Source organism: Lipotes vexillifer, unplaced genomic scaffold (genome assembly GCF_000442215.2).
Source record: "Lipotes vexillifer unplaced genomic scaffold, Lipotes_vexillifer_v1.1 scaffold1770, whole genome shotgun sequence".
Taxonomy (NCBI): Eukaryota; Metazoa; Chordata; class Mammalia; order Artiodactyla; family Lipotidae; genus Lipotes; species Lipotes vexillifer.
Window position 1 is genome coordinate 264,449 of NW_006796074.1, and position 17,537 is coordinate 281,985.

General features: G+C 41.3%; 1 protein-coding gene across 1 annotated transcript in view; it reads right to left on the reverse strand.

Annotated features, from left to right (window-relative positions):
- Positions 1-10,820: 10,820 nt before the first annotated feature.
- Positions 10,821-17,537, reverse strand: part of SCN11A (sodium voltage-gated channel alpha subunit 11) — a 66,551-nt gene continuing 59,834 nt past the window's right edge. Inside the window, exons 24-25 of the mRNA XM_007468135.1 lie at positions 15,283-15,383; positions 10,821-11,099 (exon numbers count right to left, since the gene is read on the reverse strand). Coding sequence (XP_007468197.1) covers positions 10,821-11,099; positions 15,283-15,383 — 380 coding nt within the window. The remainder of the gene's footprint in view (positions 11,100-15,282; positions 15,384-17,537) is intronic.

Below are 17,537 nucleotides of genomic sequence, written 5' to 3' on the forward strand. Positions count from 1 at the left end.
GAAGGAGTTATCCCAATTCTTATCCCAAGGTTTCTTTCCAAATATTGAGGCAGCCACTCTACACATCCAGGCAAGATATCATCTTTGTTTGATGTGTCTCCTCAGCAGCCTCTCCCTTCAGATTTAGTGCTAAAATAAGAGCTCCAGAGGCATATTGAGACTTCCATTTAGATTCAAAAAACTCAAGGGCTGTTTTTTTAAACAGCCTTATTGAAGTATAAGTGACATACCACAAACTGCACATATTTGAAGAGTACAATTTGATAAATTTTGGCATATATATATGTGTATATATATGTATATATATATATATATATATATATTTGGCCATACCACACGGCATGCAGGATCTTAGTTCCCCAACCAGGGATTGAACCCGTGCCCCCTGCATTGGAAGCGCGGAGTCTTAACCACTGGACCACCAGGGAAATCCCTAGACATATATTTTTCACTTGTAAAACTTGATGGTTTTACAAGTGAAAACCACCACGATCAAGATAGTAAACAAATCCACCATCCCCCAAAGTTTTTCATGCCCCTTTATCTGCCCTTTTTACCAACCCTTCCCCTATCCCCAGGTTACCATTGATATACTTTCTGTCACTATAGTTTAGTTTACATTTTCTTCTTTCTAAAGGAAAAGGCAACCTACAGAATGGAAGAAAATATTTGCAAACCATGTATCAGATAAGGTGATAATATCCAAAATATGTAAAGAACTCATACAACTTAATCGCAAAAACACAAACAACACAAACAACACAATTAAAAAATGGACAAAGGATCTGAGTAGACATTTTTCCAAAAAAGACATATGTATGACCAACAGGTACCTGAAAAGGTGCTCAACATCACTAATCATCAGGGAAATGCAAATCAAAACCAAAATGAGATATCATCTCACACCTATCTGAATGACTATTGTAAAAAAGACAAGACATAACAAGTGTTGCTGAGGGTATGGAGCAAAGAGAACCTTTGTACACTGTTGGCGGGAAGGTAAAATGGTACAGCTAATATGGAAAAGTATATGGAGGTTCCACAAAAAATTCAAAACAGATAACCATGTGATCCACAAACCCTCTACTCAATATATATCCAAAGGAAATGAAATCACAATCTCGAAGAGATGTCTTCACTCCAGTGTTCACTGCAGCATTATTCACAATTGCCAAAGCAAGGAAACAACCTAAATGTCCATAAATGGATGAATAAAGAAAATGTCCTGTACATATGTACAATGGAATATCATTTAGCCATGAAAAAGAAGGAAATCCTGCCATTTGCAATAACATGAATGAACCTGGAGGACATTATGCTAAGTGAAATAAGCCAGACACAGAAAGATAAATGCTGCATGATCTCACTTATATGTGGAATCTAAAAAAGTCAAACTCATAGAACCAGAGAGTATAACAGTGGTTACCAGGAGCTGGGGGTAGTGGGTGGGGAGGGAAAATTAGGGAAATGTTGGTCAAGGGGTACAACCTTTCAGTTATAAGATGAATAAGTTCTGTGGAGTCTAACTCACACTAGAGTGACTGTAGTTAATGATATTGTATTGCATACTAGAAATTTGCTAAGAGAGTAGATCTTAAGTTTTCTCAGTACACCAAAAGGAGAAAAAGGGTAACTATGTGAGGTGATTGATGTGAAAATTAACTTGACCGTGGGAATCATTTCACAGTGTATATGTATTTCAAACCATCATGCTGTACACCTTAAATATATACAATTTTCATTTGTCAATTACACCTCAATAGAGCTGGGGGGGAAAAAAAAAGAGTATAAGCCATCATTGTGTTTTGGCTCCAAAAGTGATATTAAAATATAGAAAGAGCTTAGAGTATGGGATGGAGGTAAGGAGACTAGAAGCTGTAATGGCACAGAGGATACAATGCTTTTAGTTAGACTGTATGTTCGTTCAGGGTGGCTTGGGTTGGGGGACTGATGGAGATTAAGGAAGACTAAATCAGCACCCTCACTGTCACCTCTTGATACCACCACTGTCTGACTACACTTGAAGTCTACGTTAATAGAGATACATTGTCCAAAGGGAGGGGATAGTCCCTCTCTTGCCCCCTGGGTGCCAGATGCTAGAGGATATAGATTAACCAGAGTTTGCCTAGAGAAGGAGGGAGAAAATGATAAAAGGATTGAAACTACATCAAAGTATTAGAGAACAGAGTACATAGAATTGAGGCTGTTAAATTTAGAGAGGAAGCATAGCATCTCCCACGTAGAGGATGTTTCCACAATGTAAACTTTGAAGACATGCATTGTCTCCAGAGAAGAAGAAATGGATAGTAAAAGATCCGTGGACATAACGAGAAAAACTCTGTACCCTCCCTTCAACTTCAATCACATCGTTTCTGTGTGCTACAGTGGTGATATAGCTTAAGCACTGGAGCCAGACTGCTTGGGTTTGAATTCTGTCAGGGCCACTTATTGGTTACGTAGCCTTGAACAAGCTTCTTATTCACTCTACATGCCTCAGTTTTCTCATCAGAATAATGAAGATTCAAAATAGTTTATCCCTACTAGAGCTGTTGTGAAGATTAAACAAGGTAATACTGGAAAGTGGCTACTAAGTCCAGAATAAGTGCTCAATAAATGTTTTTTTATTGCACTTGTCTTCTCACCGCCTCTTTGATGATTCCTGGGCAGTGAGGGACAGGATTGCCCACTGAATGACCCTGGAGGTTCCATCTGGGTTGTCAGGCAACAACCATCTGGGACCAGTGGCTCCCTCTCCTTGAGCAGGAGGAGCTGTACAGGATTGCAGCCTCTCTAAGGACACTGGGCGCTAGTAGCTGACATTCCAAGAGAGCTCTCCTGAACAGCTGGCTCCTGAGTCTGGATTATTTATAAGGCAAGCTCTTACGCTTGCTCCATGAAAGGGTAGGGATCCCTTCCTGGAACACCACCGCGCTGTGCCCTGGCTTCTTGAATGCTTCTTGGTGGAAGGGATGAAAAGGTGGGATCACGTATCTCATCTTGTTGGCTATGACTTTCTTGTGAAGCCTGCTCTGTGCCCATGATGTGTGTCGTGGTGTTACCTTCACCTACCTCCCCACACCCTTCTCTGAACCGTCTCCTCACCTTTATTCCCTGAGAGCATGGCCCCCAGGGTGAGTCCTCTGGTATGCTCACCCCTCCACGATTTAGTCTGCTCCCGGGGTTTCAAATGTCACCCTTGTGCTGAGGACTCTTGTCCAGGCCATGTCCTCAAGTTCCAGGCCTGGCTGAACATTGTCACTTGGACCTGGCATCTTAAACCTTCAAAATGTTCAAAACTGAACTGATTTTTTTCTTCCTTCATGAAAACAAACAAAAATAAATGAAAAAAACCTTATCCCTCCTAGGCTCATTAATTTGGTAACTTGTGCTGCCATTTATCTTGTCATCCCGGCCCGAAATCTTAAGGTTCCTCCCTAGACACCTCCCCCATGGACAGGCATTTGGCACAGGTATCTGAGTCACACCGCATTGCTCCCTGCCTTCGTCCTCACTCAGTGCCTCTTCCACACCAGGATCCGCATTCTGATCTCTTTCTCCTCCATTCCACCTGAATACTCTGCCCAGTTAATTTCCTCCCCTGCTCAAACGCCGTCAATGCCTCCTTATTACCTAAATATGTTAGCACCCTTCGCTCTGGCATTCGAGGCTCTCCACAAAACTGTCCATTTCTAGATTCAGTTGCTGCTGCTCCACTGTCTACACTCTCAGCCGAGTCAATTGAGGAGCTCGTGCTTCTTTCCACTGTTTACACTCCTTACACTCCAGGGTGCTGCCTATACTGTCTCCTCCCCTTCAAACACCCTCCCGAACCACCTCCATCCGTCACAATCCCACACATTACCCAGCTCATCTCAGATGCCCCCCTCTCTCTTGTGAAGCCTTCCTGTGAGCCTGTCTCCACTCACACTTTGAGAGCAGAGCTGTGTCCTGGTTCGTGCACTTGTTGTTTTGCATTGTATTGTCATCACACAAACACCTGTCTAATTCCCCTCCCGATTAGCATATATACTCTTGAGGTCAAGAGCCATTGGTTAGAAGCAGTTTGCACAAGGTGGTATTGCATTGGCCCTCCGGAACTTGTCTATTGACTGAATTGAGCAGGGGCTGATTTGCCTGGAGAAAAGAAGGCTCAGAAGACAGGGGACTGGCTTCATGTGCCTGTAGGGCTGTCTACGGTTGACATTCAGCACGGCCCCAGGAGGACAGAGCTCAGACCAACATCTCTGCCTTTTGGAGGTATCTTGGCTCCTTGCACAGTGAGAGCTATCTCTGGGGAGTGTGAGCTCTCTAGCACCCATCCAAGGTAATTCAACACTTCCTTGCCTTGGCTCTCTTCTCCCCCTTGAGCCCTCTGGCTCTTTGAGCTCTAGGCTCATACAGAGAGATGCTGGTGCAGCTTTCAGAAAAGAACATGTTGGGCATTTGCTGCCATCTAGTGAAGGAAGCATGGCTCAGCCTCTTGCAGAAGCCAGAGGGAGGGATCCTGTGCTCTCCCCAGAAGCTGGCTCTAGGAAACCAGCACTGGCGAAAGGGGACCATGTGGGGGTGGACAGGTGTGTGTGAGAAGGGCAGAAGCTATTGCACAGAACAGATTATATACAAGCCCCTAAATTGTAATCTGGAATAGACAAGACCATGTCCTTCCAGATCCTCCCTTACCTCCAGCCAGGGGATATCCCTAGTGGAATCAGGGCCAGCCATCTTTTCCAGAAAACTTGGTAGGGATCCGTAAAACACCCAGAGTTCATAATCGGAGGCATCTTTTAGGGAAGACACAGGTAATCCCCAGGGCCTCAAGCAGAACTGGCCATGGCTTTAGAAATGGTGATTTCCACAAGGCTCTTGCAGCCCTATATGGAAGCCCTGTGGCCCTGTCTCAAAAGTGCCCTTGTTCTGGCCACTCCCCTGCCTCAGCATGGCACAGAGGCTCAGGCTCCACCTGCTGAGTGACAGCACACTCACCGGGCTATTGTGAGGTACAGATGAGATTATGCATGGCAAACACTTGGCCAGTGCCTGACACACAGCAAATGCTAAGTAAAAATTAGATATTGATAATAATTAGATAATGATATTACTACTTTTTGCCAATGCTCCAGAGCACAAGGCTGCCTACAAAACTCAGGCCCTGGACACGAATACATTGAGTCATGGTTAGATCTTGTGCACATTGTAAATAAACTCCCCCTCCGTGCACCACAGTATCTGGCACTGGCCTTACCTCCACTGGACAGTGAAGGGCAGGGCAGAGGCTCAGGCCTCAGACTCCAGGCTGCTTACAGACACATCAGCTCCTCCAGTCTGTCTGAGATACAGGATTCCAGGACTACTTCTGCAGGGTTCTCCTCCAAGCCTAGATTATCACAGTGTAGTTCTCTGTCCCCAGTCCAGCTACTGTCTTGTTTGGCCTCTGGGCATCCTGGGCTACTCCTGGGGCCAGGCCCTTCTGATCGACCTGGTTGTTCTCTGGGCTGTGTTTGATGCAGACATTCAGCCAGAACTGAACGTAGGGCTCATCAAATGCCTGAGGTCACCGGCTAACCAGTATGTCTTATGGCTCCCCTGCCCTGGGGTCCAGGTGTTGTTAAGGGGTTGCTCTCTCCATCCAAGTTGCGCATTGCAGATATTTTAACCAGAGGCAAGTGAGACTGTCTTACTGGTTCCAGCCAGTGGTGTGCTGAGCCAGCTCCGGGCAGCTCACGAGAACTGATTGTGGACGTCTCTTCCCAACTCTACGTTCAGAAACGTGCTGGTAGCTTGAAATCAGTCATGATGGGAGTATTCACCACAGAAATCAGTAAATGCTACAAATCATGGCTTTTTTTTCCTGAAGAGCAATTGTTACACACTTATCAGCACACCACTGGCTCCCGCCTTTAATTCCAAGCAAAGTACCACATTTAAACCACTACTGACACAACCACCAAGCAAGAGGATTTTTAGTGTAGTGTCTGAATGAAATGCAAACTGAAAGTCTCTTTATTTATTTTTTCCCCGAAAATGTATAACAGAGATTGAAGCTGGTGAAAGATACGGTGGTAACTGACAAGCCATGACCATGCTTTTAGGTTTGAAATAAACCCCAAAAGTTTAATGCTGGTTAAAAAAAAATCTGCAATAAGTATTTATTGGCAGGTTTTGAATTTTCACTTAGCATGCAGAAGAGTTATGTGTGACAAGCCATATATTTTATTGGGGAAAACATCAAACAAAGGTATTGGATACTGTACTTAAGAACATTTGGAAAAACACAATTTAAAATTTTAATGTTTTCTGTTTCTTATTATTTTCTTTTGATATAATTTGAACTGTGCTTCAATCCTCACATTAGTGTCCCCTACAGCAGTCTCCAACCTTTCTGGCACCAGGGACCAATTTTGCAGAAGACAGTATTTCCACAGACTGGGTTGCGGAGGGGTGGTTCGGGCAGAACGCGAGTGATGTGGAGCGGCAGATGAAATCTTGCTGGCTCCCCCTCTGCTCACCTCCTGCTGTGCAGCCCAGTTTCTGACAGGCCACGGACCGGTAGCGCGGTCTGCAGCCCGGGGGTTGGAGACCCCTGCTCTACAGCCCATTTTAGTGTCTTTTTCCTGGTTAAAACAGTACCGGTGGTTATAGTCGGGCAGCCTTATCTTATATCTCTATAAGAACCATTTGAAGTGAACTCAGAAACATCATTTCTTTTAGCCAGAAAAAGAAAAATGGAATGGCTAGTTCAGTGAGTCCATTGCTTGTTCACACACTGAGCTGTGGACCCCTTGGAGCTTAGAGGCTGGAGGCAAGGCTCTGAGGCTGTGAGGTAGGGGTGGAGGTGAGGGGCTCAGTCGTAGTGGACCTTGCCCTCGGCCACCCCAGAGCTGGACAAGTCTCCATTGCAGAGTGTCTGGAGGGGTGAATGAGGCCTGTCTTCCAAGGTACACTTGGTCTTCATCATGTACTTTCGAAAGGCCTTTTGAATAACAGCAGCACATCTTTCCTCTTCCTTCCTCTTGGTGGTGGTGACTATGGGTTCATATAACTTCTTGAAAGGGTTGGCTTCCATGAACTTCTCCTCCATCACTGCTTTCATGCTATCCAGGCCACTGGACTCACCAAGTACCCTAGCGGTGAAAGCGAACAGAATATCCAGGCAATGAAGGCGATCTCCGCTCACCACGGGCAAGTCCATGACTAAAAACTGGTATTTATTTGGCTTTGCCACACGCAGAGGCTCAGGAAGGGCATCAGCAAAGTCAGAAAGAGCAGAATATTTGATAAATTGTGTTGCTTCCGGGTCAAACTTTTCCCAGACTTCGTAGAATATTTCAAAGTCGTCTTCACCCAAAGGGTCCTCACTTTCTTCAGTGGCTATATTGAAGTTTTCTAAAATCACAGCAATATACATGTTGACCACGATGAGAAAGGAGATGATGATATAACTGACGAAGTAGGTTATGGCTATGGCAGAGAGGTGACAGTTCTCTGACTTGGGGTTACATGAGTCTTTTGATTGCAACATGGGGCTGAGGAGGGCATCCCAGCCTGCTGACGTGGTTATCTGGAAGAGGCAGAGCATGCTGCCTTTGAAAGTTTTGAAGTTGAATATGTCATCAATTCCAGACTCTTCCTTCACTTTGCAAAAACAGTTCATACCAAAAATGGCATAAATAAACATAACCAGAAAGAGTAGAAGACCAATATTGAATAGAGAGGGAAGAGACATCATTAGCGCGAAAAGGAGAGTTCTGATTCCTCGTGCTGCCCGAACAAGTCTCAGGATTCGGCCAATCCGAGCCAAGCGGACAATTCTGAAGAGTGTTGGAGGGAAAGGAATCTGTGCCTGGGTTTTCAAGGCAGAAACAATTGTACCTTAAGAGAAGGAGAAGGGTCAATCAATTTCCAGCAGGCAGACTGACATAGCCTCTCTCTCCTGCCTTGAATCTGAGTGGGACCAACTTTCTATCATTACTTCTTAATTTATGTACAAAATTAAGATTTTTTTACCTATATCAGGGAAAATATATATCTGTGCCTTAAGTTGGAGAATAATTTCCAAGGTTCGTATAGTTTTAGATGGGACTTTAGATGGGATAGGACATCTAAAATACTGAAGACCCCCAAGGAAAAGAAATAAAATGCTGTTTATGACAGGTTATTTTATTCGTTATCGTATGCACTTGAAGTACATTATCTATGTTGGGCATTTAAAGTTATTCATGGGGTAACAAATATAAGTTTTCCATAGTTATTGTATATATAGAATGGAAAACAAACTACGGATGGAGTTATTTAGATTAGAATGCAAGGAGAAATTTCTGCTACTGAAGGTCAGCTTGAGCCTAAGCTATCAGTGGAAGTTGTACGACCCCAGCCCCAAAACTTCTTAAACAAACAGGTTCTTATTATAGAGGAATTTGAACACAGCCTGCTATAGGCGAGGACAGGGCTGGAGAAAGAGGGTGGTGTTGGGATGTTCATTTTTGGGCTGAAGCTGCCATGGATCTTTCATCTTTGTCAGTATGCTCATTCCAAGTTCTTCTGGAAGACCTAATTCAAAAAGCTTAAGGAACTAAATTGGAGACAGTTTCTCTGATGTTGTAGATACACCAGAAATGGCATCTCAAGCAAAGGTTTCTGCAGACTGCTAAATATTTGGCCTAAAATGTCACCCTGTTTTCTCATTGCCTGCTCTGCAATCAAGTGATACAAGAATTTAAAACAACTCACATTTTGGCCCAAATATTATAGAATGGCTGGAACATGCTTGCCTTGTATAGACATGGCCTGGTTCTTGCTCTGGGGATCCTCTAAGGTCATTAGGGGTGATGGATGGCCAACACTACCTGCCATCACCTAATGACTAAAGAGAACTAGTTGGTGATATACTTCACCGACTGCCTGATTGTATCAAGGAAGCTTAATTCATATGCTAATTGGGCAGGCAACTCTGGTGAGATGTGGAATTGACTACAAACCAATTCAGCAGCAACTGGAGGAGGTCCCTCCTTTAAGGCCCACCTCCTCCATGAATATTTCTTTGAGTAATCAAGCCCAGAGTAATCTGTCTTTTCTCTGAGCTCAGTTCTTTTGTGTACCATGTGATTTGGGGTTCAATCAATTTCTCTTTTTCTGATTCCTTACGGTGGTAGGTCTTAATACCTCAATTGGATTGTAAACCCCATAGAGAGAATAAGTTTGACTCACACTCATTTTGTATTTCTCTAAAAGCTCAGGGGAGAGCGTGAGAAAATGTAGAGGCTAAGGATTGGATGGCAGATCAACCGGCAAAAGCATAGAAAATACTGCCCACAATGGTGAGTAGGACTTGGCTCAATGTGTGGATCTTCTCATCCATTGGAACAAGATGCTATACAGTGTTATGCAGTGTAGCTGCAATCGCTTAGCAGTTGTTCATAGGACAGAAGTCAGAGATATTTCCATGAACTCTACAGTGCCTGGCACTGCCTGCAAGAAGGTCAGTAAAGAGTGAAATGAATGAGCTGCTCTCTGCATATTGGAGGAAGAGCCCTTTAAGTGCTCACAGGGCTGCCTCAGACTCATCCTATCATCATTTTCTAACTTTACTGCTGTTGTCGATTTCACCAGGAAATGACTAATAATGCTTGGAATTGACTAATAATGATTAACAGTCTATGTAACCGTAACCATGTGGAAAGATCTATTACTAAACCTTATCTACATAAACTTTATGGCTTAGAAACCAGAAGACTATGAACTGTACCATTCATTTTCTTGGTCTCTGAAACATCTGCATTGCTGCTGTGGTGATAGGAATCAAAATATTTTGATCCAGCATATCTGTTTAATGCATCCTTTCTGAGATAGCACAAAAACTTCCACTTGTGAAATCAGTTTTCATTGTCTTCGCTGCTCTTTGAACTATGAGAAGAGCCCCTGGGCAGTTTTACAAAATTATAAAAAGTCAAATTATCAGTTTAGTTAAAAGCAGACTTCAAAAACCCAGAGTGAAATCTTATAGCTTAATCATGAAGAATTTAATTTCAAAGTTGATGTGTGTGTGTGTGTGTGTGTGTGTGTGTGTGTGTGTGTGTGTGTATGTTTTATAAAAAGGTATATGGCAATAACCCTCTTTTTTCCCTATTCTTCTTCCACAAATCTTACAGTAAATTTCTGCCTGTGGTTAAGAAAAATATGCTGATTATAGAGTGAGGCTGGTTGGTGAATGGGATCCGAGCAGTTGAGACAAGTGTAGTTCCCACTGTGGTTTAAGTTAACATGAGATACAGAATAAAGATAAAGCATTACTTGTCCTTATGACACACTCTTGCAAGCCCCATCTAGGCTGGGCCATGGAGGCCCTGTATAAGGAGGAGGTACGGGAAGGCCTGGCAATGTCACGGGGGCACAGTAATTGTGATCTGACATCAACATGGATTTTGAACTAGGGAAAAACATGGAAACTAAATGCCAAATCCTTAAAACAAGAAATGCTCTTTAGTTGCACAAGAAAGGTAGAACTTTGACTCAACTCCCTGGATAAAGCAGGTAGCCCCACAAAAACTTTTAAGTCATCTTAATTTTGTCTATCTCCGTTGAATAAATTAGCCACAGAATTATTTAACTCTCTTTCAATGGTGTAGATAGTCAAGGGAATGGAAATTACTCTGTATCTCCTAGCAACTCCCCAAAGAGAATGGCATTAGTTCATCTGTCTATTTTTTCAGAAATCACATTAAGCTTAATTTTCTGCTTTGTGGATACTCTGGACATAATTCCAAATGATAAGATTTATAAGTTTACTTCTGGCTTTTAGAATAAAGCCCCTCTGGCTGCCAATTTTACTTACTAACGATAGAAATGATCACGATCACACAATCAAATAAATTCCAGCCACTGGTGAAGTAGTATTGCCTCAAAGCAAAGATGTTGATGAGACACTCAGTTGTAAAGACGACCACAAAGGCCAGGTTGAGACGCTCAAGGAAGAGTTCCATGGCTTTGGACTGGCCATATGATTCAGCCATCATGCTAACCATGTTGAGGAAAATGAGGATGACGATGATGATGTCAAAGACCTGGTGTGTAACTAGGTCAAAAACAAGACCTTGGCATTTGTTCTGAGGAGAAAAAAAAAAAAAAAGGAATCATAGATCATTTCGAGTTGTAGGAATGAAATCATATACATTGAAAGGCACATACAGCAGCATTTGTCCTCTCTTACAATTAAAGCAGTTTCTTGGAAAATGCACAGACCTTTTTTAAAGGGCAAGAAATTCTTCTATAGATATTTTTTCATTTAATTTCATTAAATTTAATTAGATAACTGATTTTAAGTTGTAGGCTTATAGCTTTAATTCCATTTTGAAACCAAATAAGTAAATTAATTAAATTTTTAGTAACAACATAACTTTGATGGGGTGGATGATTTGTTTTTGCTGAAATAAAATAGCTCATGTTGGATTTAATCGTAAAAAATGAAGTTCGGTCTCTGTATTTCACCTGCTTCTGTATTTTGACTTCAATAATACTAATGCAGAGAATACTTGCTCACATAATTATGTTGGACGAAAGAGAATTAACATCTCCAAGCCTCCATTTGTCAGTTCAGAATAATCAGACCTTATACTTAACCAAAACTCTGTATTCAAGCAATTCTTGAATGCCGATTTTCTAATTCTTGTTCACTTAAAGATAAGGCTAGATAAATGGGATTCTGATCCAACGATTACTAAAAATGGAAACAGAAAAACTGATTATTTCACGTTATTACTGATGGTGAACTTGCATATTGGTTTGTACATGGATGGCCTGCTCCAAAGTAAAAATGTGCTGATTGCTCTGGTACAGGTTCTAACTCAAGTTTGCATGTCTAATCTACCATGTGCAGTGAAATGACTCAATTATTCCACTATTTTCTTTAATTTAACATCTATAACGCACCACTCTGTTCTTTACTTCAGTGGAAACTTTTCTTAAACACAAACTCAGACACTGATATTGTATGGCATACTTGGCTATACACTGGTTGTTTTACATTATATGTATATATTAGATTATTTCACATTACATATCATCTAATCAAAGTATACATATAGTATTCTATTTAGAAACCTCATAGACCCCCTAAGAATTCATCTTTATAACCCCTGGCACCTGTTAAGGTAATCCAGGCAAGAGAAGATGTTGGTCTGTGGTGGTAACAGTGGAGAAAGACATGAGCATTTAGGTTTAAGAACTAATATGGAAGTAGAAGCAGCAGGAGTCAGAGAACGTTTGAATGGAGTAGGTTATGGGAAAGTTAAGGCTGAGGCTATAATTTCTGCTTGGTGGAGCATTCAAACAACCAGAGAACAGGGGATGAGGAGTTCTGGGGGGAGATGATGAATGTGTCCTGAGCACATGGAGTTTGAGGTGCCAGTGGGGCATCCAAGGGACATGGGCAGGTAGAGGTATGGGTCTGGAGCTCAGGCAGAGAGCTGGAATGCAGATGTGGAGTACAACAGCACCAGTACTGATATGAACTAAAACCTAGAGAATGAATGATATCACTCAGGGAGAGCAAGGGCAATGAGAAGAAAGAGGGTCAGGACGGCAGTGGTAAGATACTACCCGTAAGTTGGTGTCTTTCAAACTTTGCTCCAGGAGCCCTAAAGCTTTTATCAAGGAGTCTGGAGAAGAAACTTGAAGGTCAAGCGCATTTTCTATGTGAGAATGCATCCAGGAAGTCAGAAAGGACCTGGAGAAAAGATACTTTTAAGGGTGCTCTCCAGGGAAGCAGAACGAGGGCTGAGAATAAATGTAAGGAACGGTAAGCATTGGCCTTACAGTTCAACTCTAATATTGAGAAAATGGAGATTAAAAGTATAAGCTACCAAACGTGGTAGATGATCAAAACACATTCTATGTCATTCTAAGACATACAGGGACTCCTATACCTCAGGATAATTTTTAACTCCAGTAATGAAGCTACCTTGTGGGGGTGCCTCAGGTAGAATCAGAAATTATTCCAGATTTCTTGCTCTTACTGCTAGAAAGAATATCCATCACTTCTCAGGTTAAAACAGCTGTATTTTCCCCCCTATGCAATTGCTATTCCTTTGTTCCAAAGGCCAAAAGATAATATGTAGACTTTAGAGATTAAAAAAAAAAATCTGTGGGGAGGTAAAGTTGTGAGTTAAGGGCTAACAGCTGATTTGAAGTCTTAGCTCAAACTCAGGGACACCAGGGGATATGCTTTTGGGTTTATCTCATGCAAAACTGCTCTCTGGAATACAGAGGTTAAGATAAATGTTCGGCATTAACTGGTGAGTTGTACGTGGCTGTCAGAATCACTCATTGTGAAATCTTGATTGGTGAGCCATGCAGGAAGGGTTTTGGGATAGCACCTACTCCCCGACGAGCCATGCAACAAACAAGTTATAAAAGATAGTTAAGGAATGGAGGTGGCAGCTTCCATTCGTTTAAGCAGTCCATGCCCACTTCAAGCTCATCTCTTGCATCCTAGCATGTCCAGTGCAGTGGAGAGGCCTAGAAGCTGCATCCATGCCAATGCAACTTCTGTTCGGCTGTGTGCTGCACTGCTGGCTTCATATCCTTCATGAAGTAAACTGGTAAATATGTGTCTCATGAGTTTTTTAGTTAATTCCAAATCTGGGACCAACTGGTACTGAGTTGGTTGTTGCATAGCATGCACATGTAAATAAAAATTGTCTGTCTTTTTTGTTGGCTCAAGTTCAAATAAGAACTTCAAAGTGAAATTAGTACTAGAAAGTGAGTTTGGTACTTAAAAGCTAGATCTGACTTAGGTAAAATGAAGTTCCACATACTGTCGTCAGATGAAAATTTCCCAAATATATTGATAATTTTAGCATTAACCCTTCTGTAAAAATTCTTCATTGTATAAATTCTAAACACTTGGCCCTGACATTTGTAGACATTTTTAGTGCAACACAATTGTTTAATCCTAGTGGGATGGATTTTGTGTATGCCCGAAAACATGCTCCTTTATTCAACAAATAATTACTGAGAACGCACTTTACTCTGTTCTGATTGCTGGGAATAGCAGGAAATTAAACATACCTTTGATAATTTGTGGTCTCATATTTGAATGAAAATCTCCAAATCCTCTACATGTATCAGATAGTAAGCCCCTCTTCCATACTGCTTTCCCAGACTTTTCGGCCCCACTGATCCTCCCTGTCTTGAAAGCCTTCAAACTCACTTGTCAGAGCTACCAACTGTGCCTGTTGTATTACTTTATAATCTAATGCTCTCAAATTCCAGCTCCTCAATTAGACTGTAAGCACAGAGCAGTCCTGTTAGTATCTCGTAAGGCAGGATTCAGCAAAATATGGCCCACAGGCCAAATATGGCCCATCACTTGTTTTAGTGTAGCCCGTGAGCTCAGAATGGGTTTTACTCAGGATGACTTTTGGGAGAAAAACACAAAAGAATAAAATTTTGACACACGAAAATTATATGAAATTCAAATGTTGGTGTTTATAAATCAAGTTATACTGGAACACAGCCAAGCACATTTGTTCTATATCGCCGACGGCTGCTTTTGTGCTACAACATCAAAGCTGAGTAGTAGCAGCAGAGACCACATGGCCTGCAAAGCTTAAAATATTTACTGTCTGACCTTTTACAGAAAAAGTGTGCACGTTCCTGACATAGAAAGTTTATCATAAATACTTGTAAAGTGGAAGTGAGTATGCATGACCTCAACTTCATACCAGAAAAAGTTGGTAAAAGATATTATAAATACATTTTCAGGCTTCCCTGGTGGCGCAGTGGTTGAGAGTCCGCCTGCCAATGCAGGGGGCGCGGGTTCGTGCCCCGGTCCGGGAAGATCCCACATGCCCCAGAGCGGCTGGGCCCGTGAGCCATGGCCGCTGAGCCTGCGCGTCCAGAGCCTGTGCTCCGCAATGGGAGAGGCCACAACAGTGAGAGGCCCGTGTACCGCAAAAAAAAAAAAAAATTATAAATACATTTTCCATTGGCCAAGAGTAAATTAAAACTAACTGCTAAATTCACATCATTGCAATGAGTATATACTAAGCAGCTATTGTGTGCTCTCTAAAAGGTAAATTAAAGTTGTTGCCCAAGCTCTTACTATTGAATTTGAATGTCTAATCTTCCGAAGGACTTGAACCATACATCAGTGTACCTGGGTTCATACTGACTTCTTAGGTAAAGTCTATAAATTTACAAATTAAAGGAGAATGGCACTACAGATATCTGAGTTCCTCATAACCACTTAATGCATCTATGTGTTTAGAGTCAATCAAGTGCTCTCACCAGAGGCCTTGGGATGGGCCTTTGAGGTTTTTTGGATCCTAATTTTTTCATTGCATTATAGTATTTCTTCTGTTCTTCTGTCAGAAAGATGTCTTGGCCACCTAAGTATATGGAGAAGATGAGAGCTAATTATCATTAATGGATTTTTGGAAACAAGTTCTGAATTTTCAGAAACAGTTTTAAAGTTATATTACATTTCTATCAACAATTCCTAAAATTCCAATGGGAAGCAGAAAGAGACTCTGGGGGAGGGCTGAAAGGACATAGGGTTTAAATTAAGGACGAAGGGAAAAATGTTACTTTTATCAGTTACATTTCTCTTTTTATAATATAAGCAAAGATTACAAATTCTTTACAAACATCCACAGAATCTTTACAAAAACTGAATATATTTCAAGTTGTGTAAATCAAACCACAATGAAACAAAAATAGAAATTAGTAACAAAAATTTAAACAAAAAATCCTACAAAGTGACAATTAAAATTCTCCTAAATATGTGAATGCATATATCACTACTAATAAAATTTCAAAAAAATCTGTCCAGAGCCATTCTCAGAAAACAAAATAAATTAGAGAGCTTTAAATGATTTTACTACTGGGGAAGAAAGAATAGAAAAATGAAGATTTTCATTTCTGGAAATTGGGGTTGTAAAACATCTAGAAATGTGGGATAAAATGGAACAGAATTCCTTTAAAAGACATAGCTGGCATAAAAAGAAACGAAATTCAGTTATCTGTAGTGAGGTGGACGGACCTAGAGTTTGTCATACAGAGTGAAGTAAGTCAGAAAGAGAAAAACAAATACCGTATGCTAACACGTACATATATGTAATCTAAAAAAAAAAAAAACAGTTCTGAAGAACCGAGGGGCAGGACAGGAATAAAGACGCAGACAAATAGAATGGACTTGAGGACACGGGGAGGGGGAAGGGTAAGCTGGGACGAAGTGAGAGAGTGGCATTGACAAATATACACTACCAAATGTAAAACAGATAACTAGCGGGGAACACATAGCACAGGGAGATCAGCTCGGTGCTTTGTGACCACCTAGAGGGGTGGGATAGGGAGGGTGGGAGGGAGAAACAAAAGGGAGGAGATATGGAGACATATGTATATGTATAGCTGATTCACTTTGTTCTAAAGTAGAAACTAACACACCATTGTAAAGCAATTATACTCCAATAAAGATGTTAAAAAAAAAAAAGACAGAGCTGAACTTGCACAAAAGTGAGGAACATGTAAAGCAATTATACTCCAATAAAGATGTTAAAAAAAAAAAAGACAGAGCTGAACTTGCACAAAAGTGAGGAACATCTCCATCCTCTGAAAATCAAGAGAGATCAAAAAGAAAGAGTAGCAAATTAGTCCTGAAGCCATGGCTGGCCTAAAGGCATTTGCTAATCTCTGTAAAAACAAGAATCTTGGGATTTAATAACTACAAGGGGGTCATGGGGAGAAGGCAGTGGGGTTAGGCCAAGGGCCCTGTGTGAATCTGGAACTCTCCAAGTGCTGCCATTAAAGGGTGAAGAAGAAAACCAAACCTGTGTGTTGGCCATGGAAGACAACCAGAACACTGTCTCAGTCTGTACTATGGGTAAAAACCCAGTCTTCCCTGATTACTTGTGAATCCAAGCCTGCCTTGATGAGGGTGTGGGGTTTGAATTTACACCACCAGTATGGACCAAAAATATACAGCCCTAGGACAGTCTTTTCAACAAATGGTGCTAGGAAAACTGGATATCAACATGCAAAAGAATGAAGCTGAATCAGTGCCTAACATCATATAAAAAAATTAACTCAAAATGGATCAAAGACATAAATGTAAGATCTAGAACAATAAAACTCTCAGAAGAAAACATAGAACAAAAGCTTCACAACACTGGATTTGGCAGTGATCTCTTGGATATGACACAAAGGCAAAAGGAAAAATAGACAAATTGGACTTCATAATAACTTAAAAATTTTGTGCGTCCAAGACACTATCAATGAAGTAAAAAGGCAACCCACACAATGGGGAAAATATTTGCAAATCATGTACCTGATAAAAAATTAATATCCAGAATATATAGAGGACACCAAAAATATAACAACAGAAAGACAAACAACCTGATTCAAAAAGAAGTAAAGGGCTTGAACAGACATTTCTCTAAAGAAGATATATGAATGGCCAGTAAGCACATGAAAAAAATGTTCAGTGTCACTAATCATTAGGGAAACGCAAATCAAAACCAAAATGAGATACCACCTCACATCCA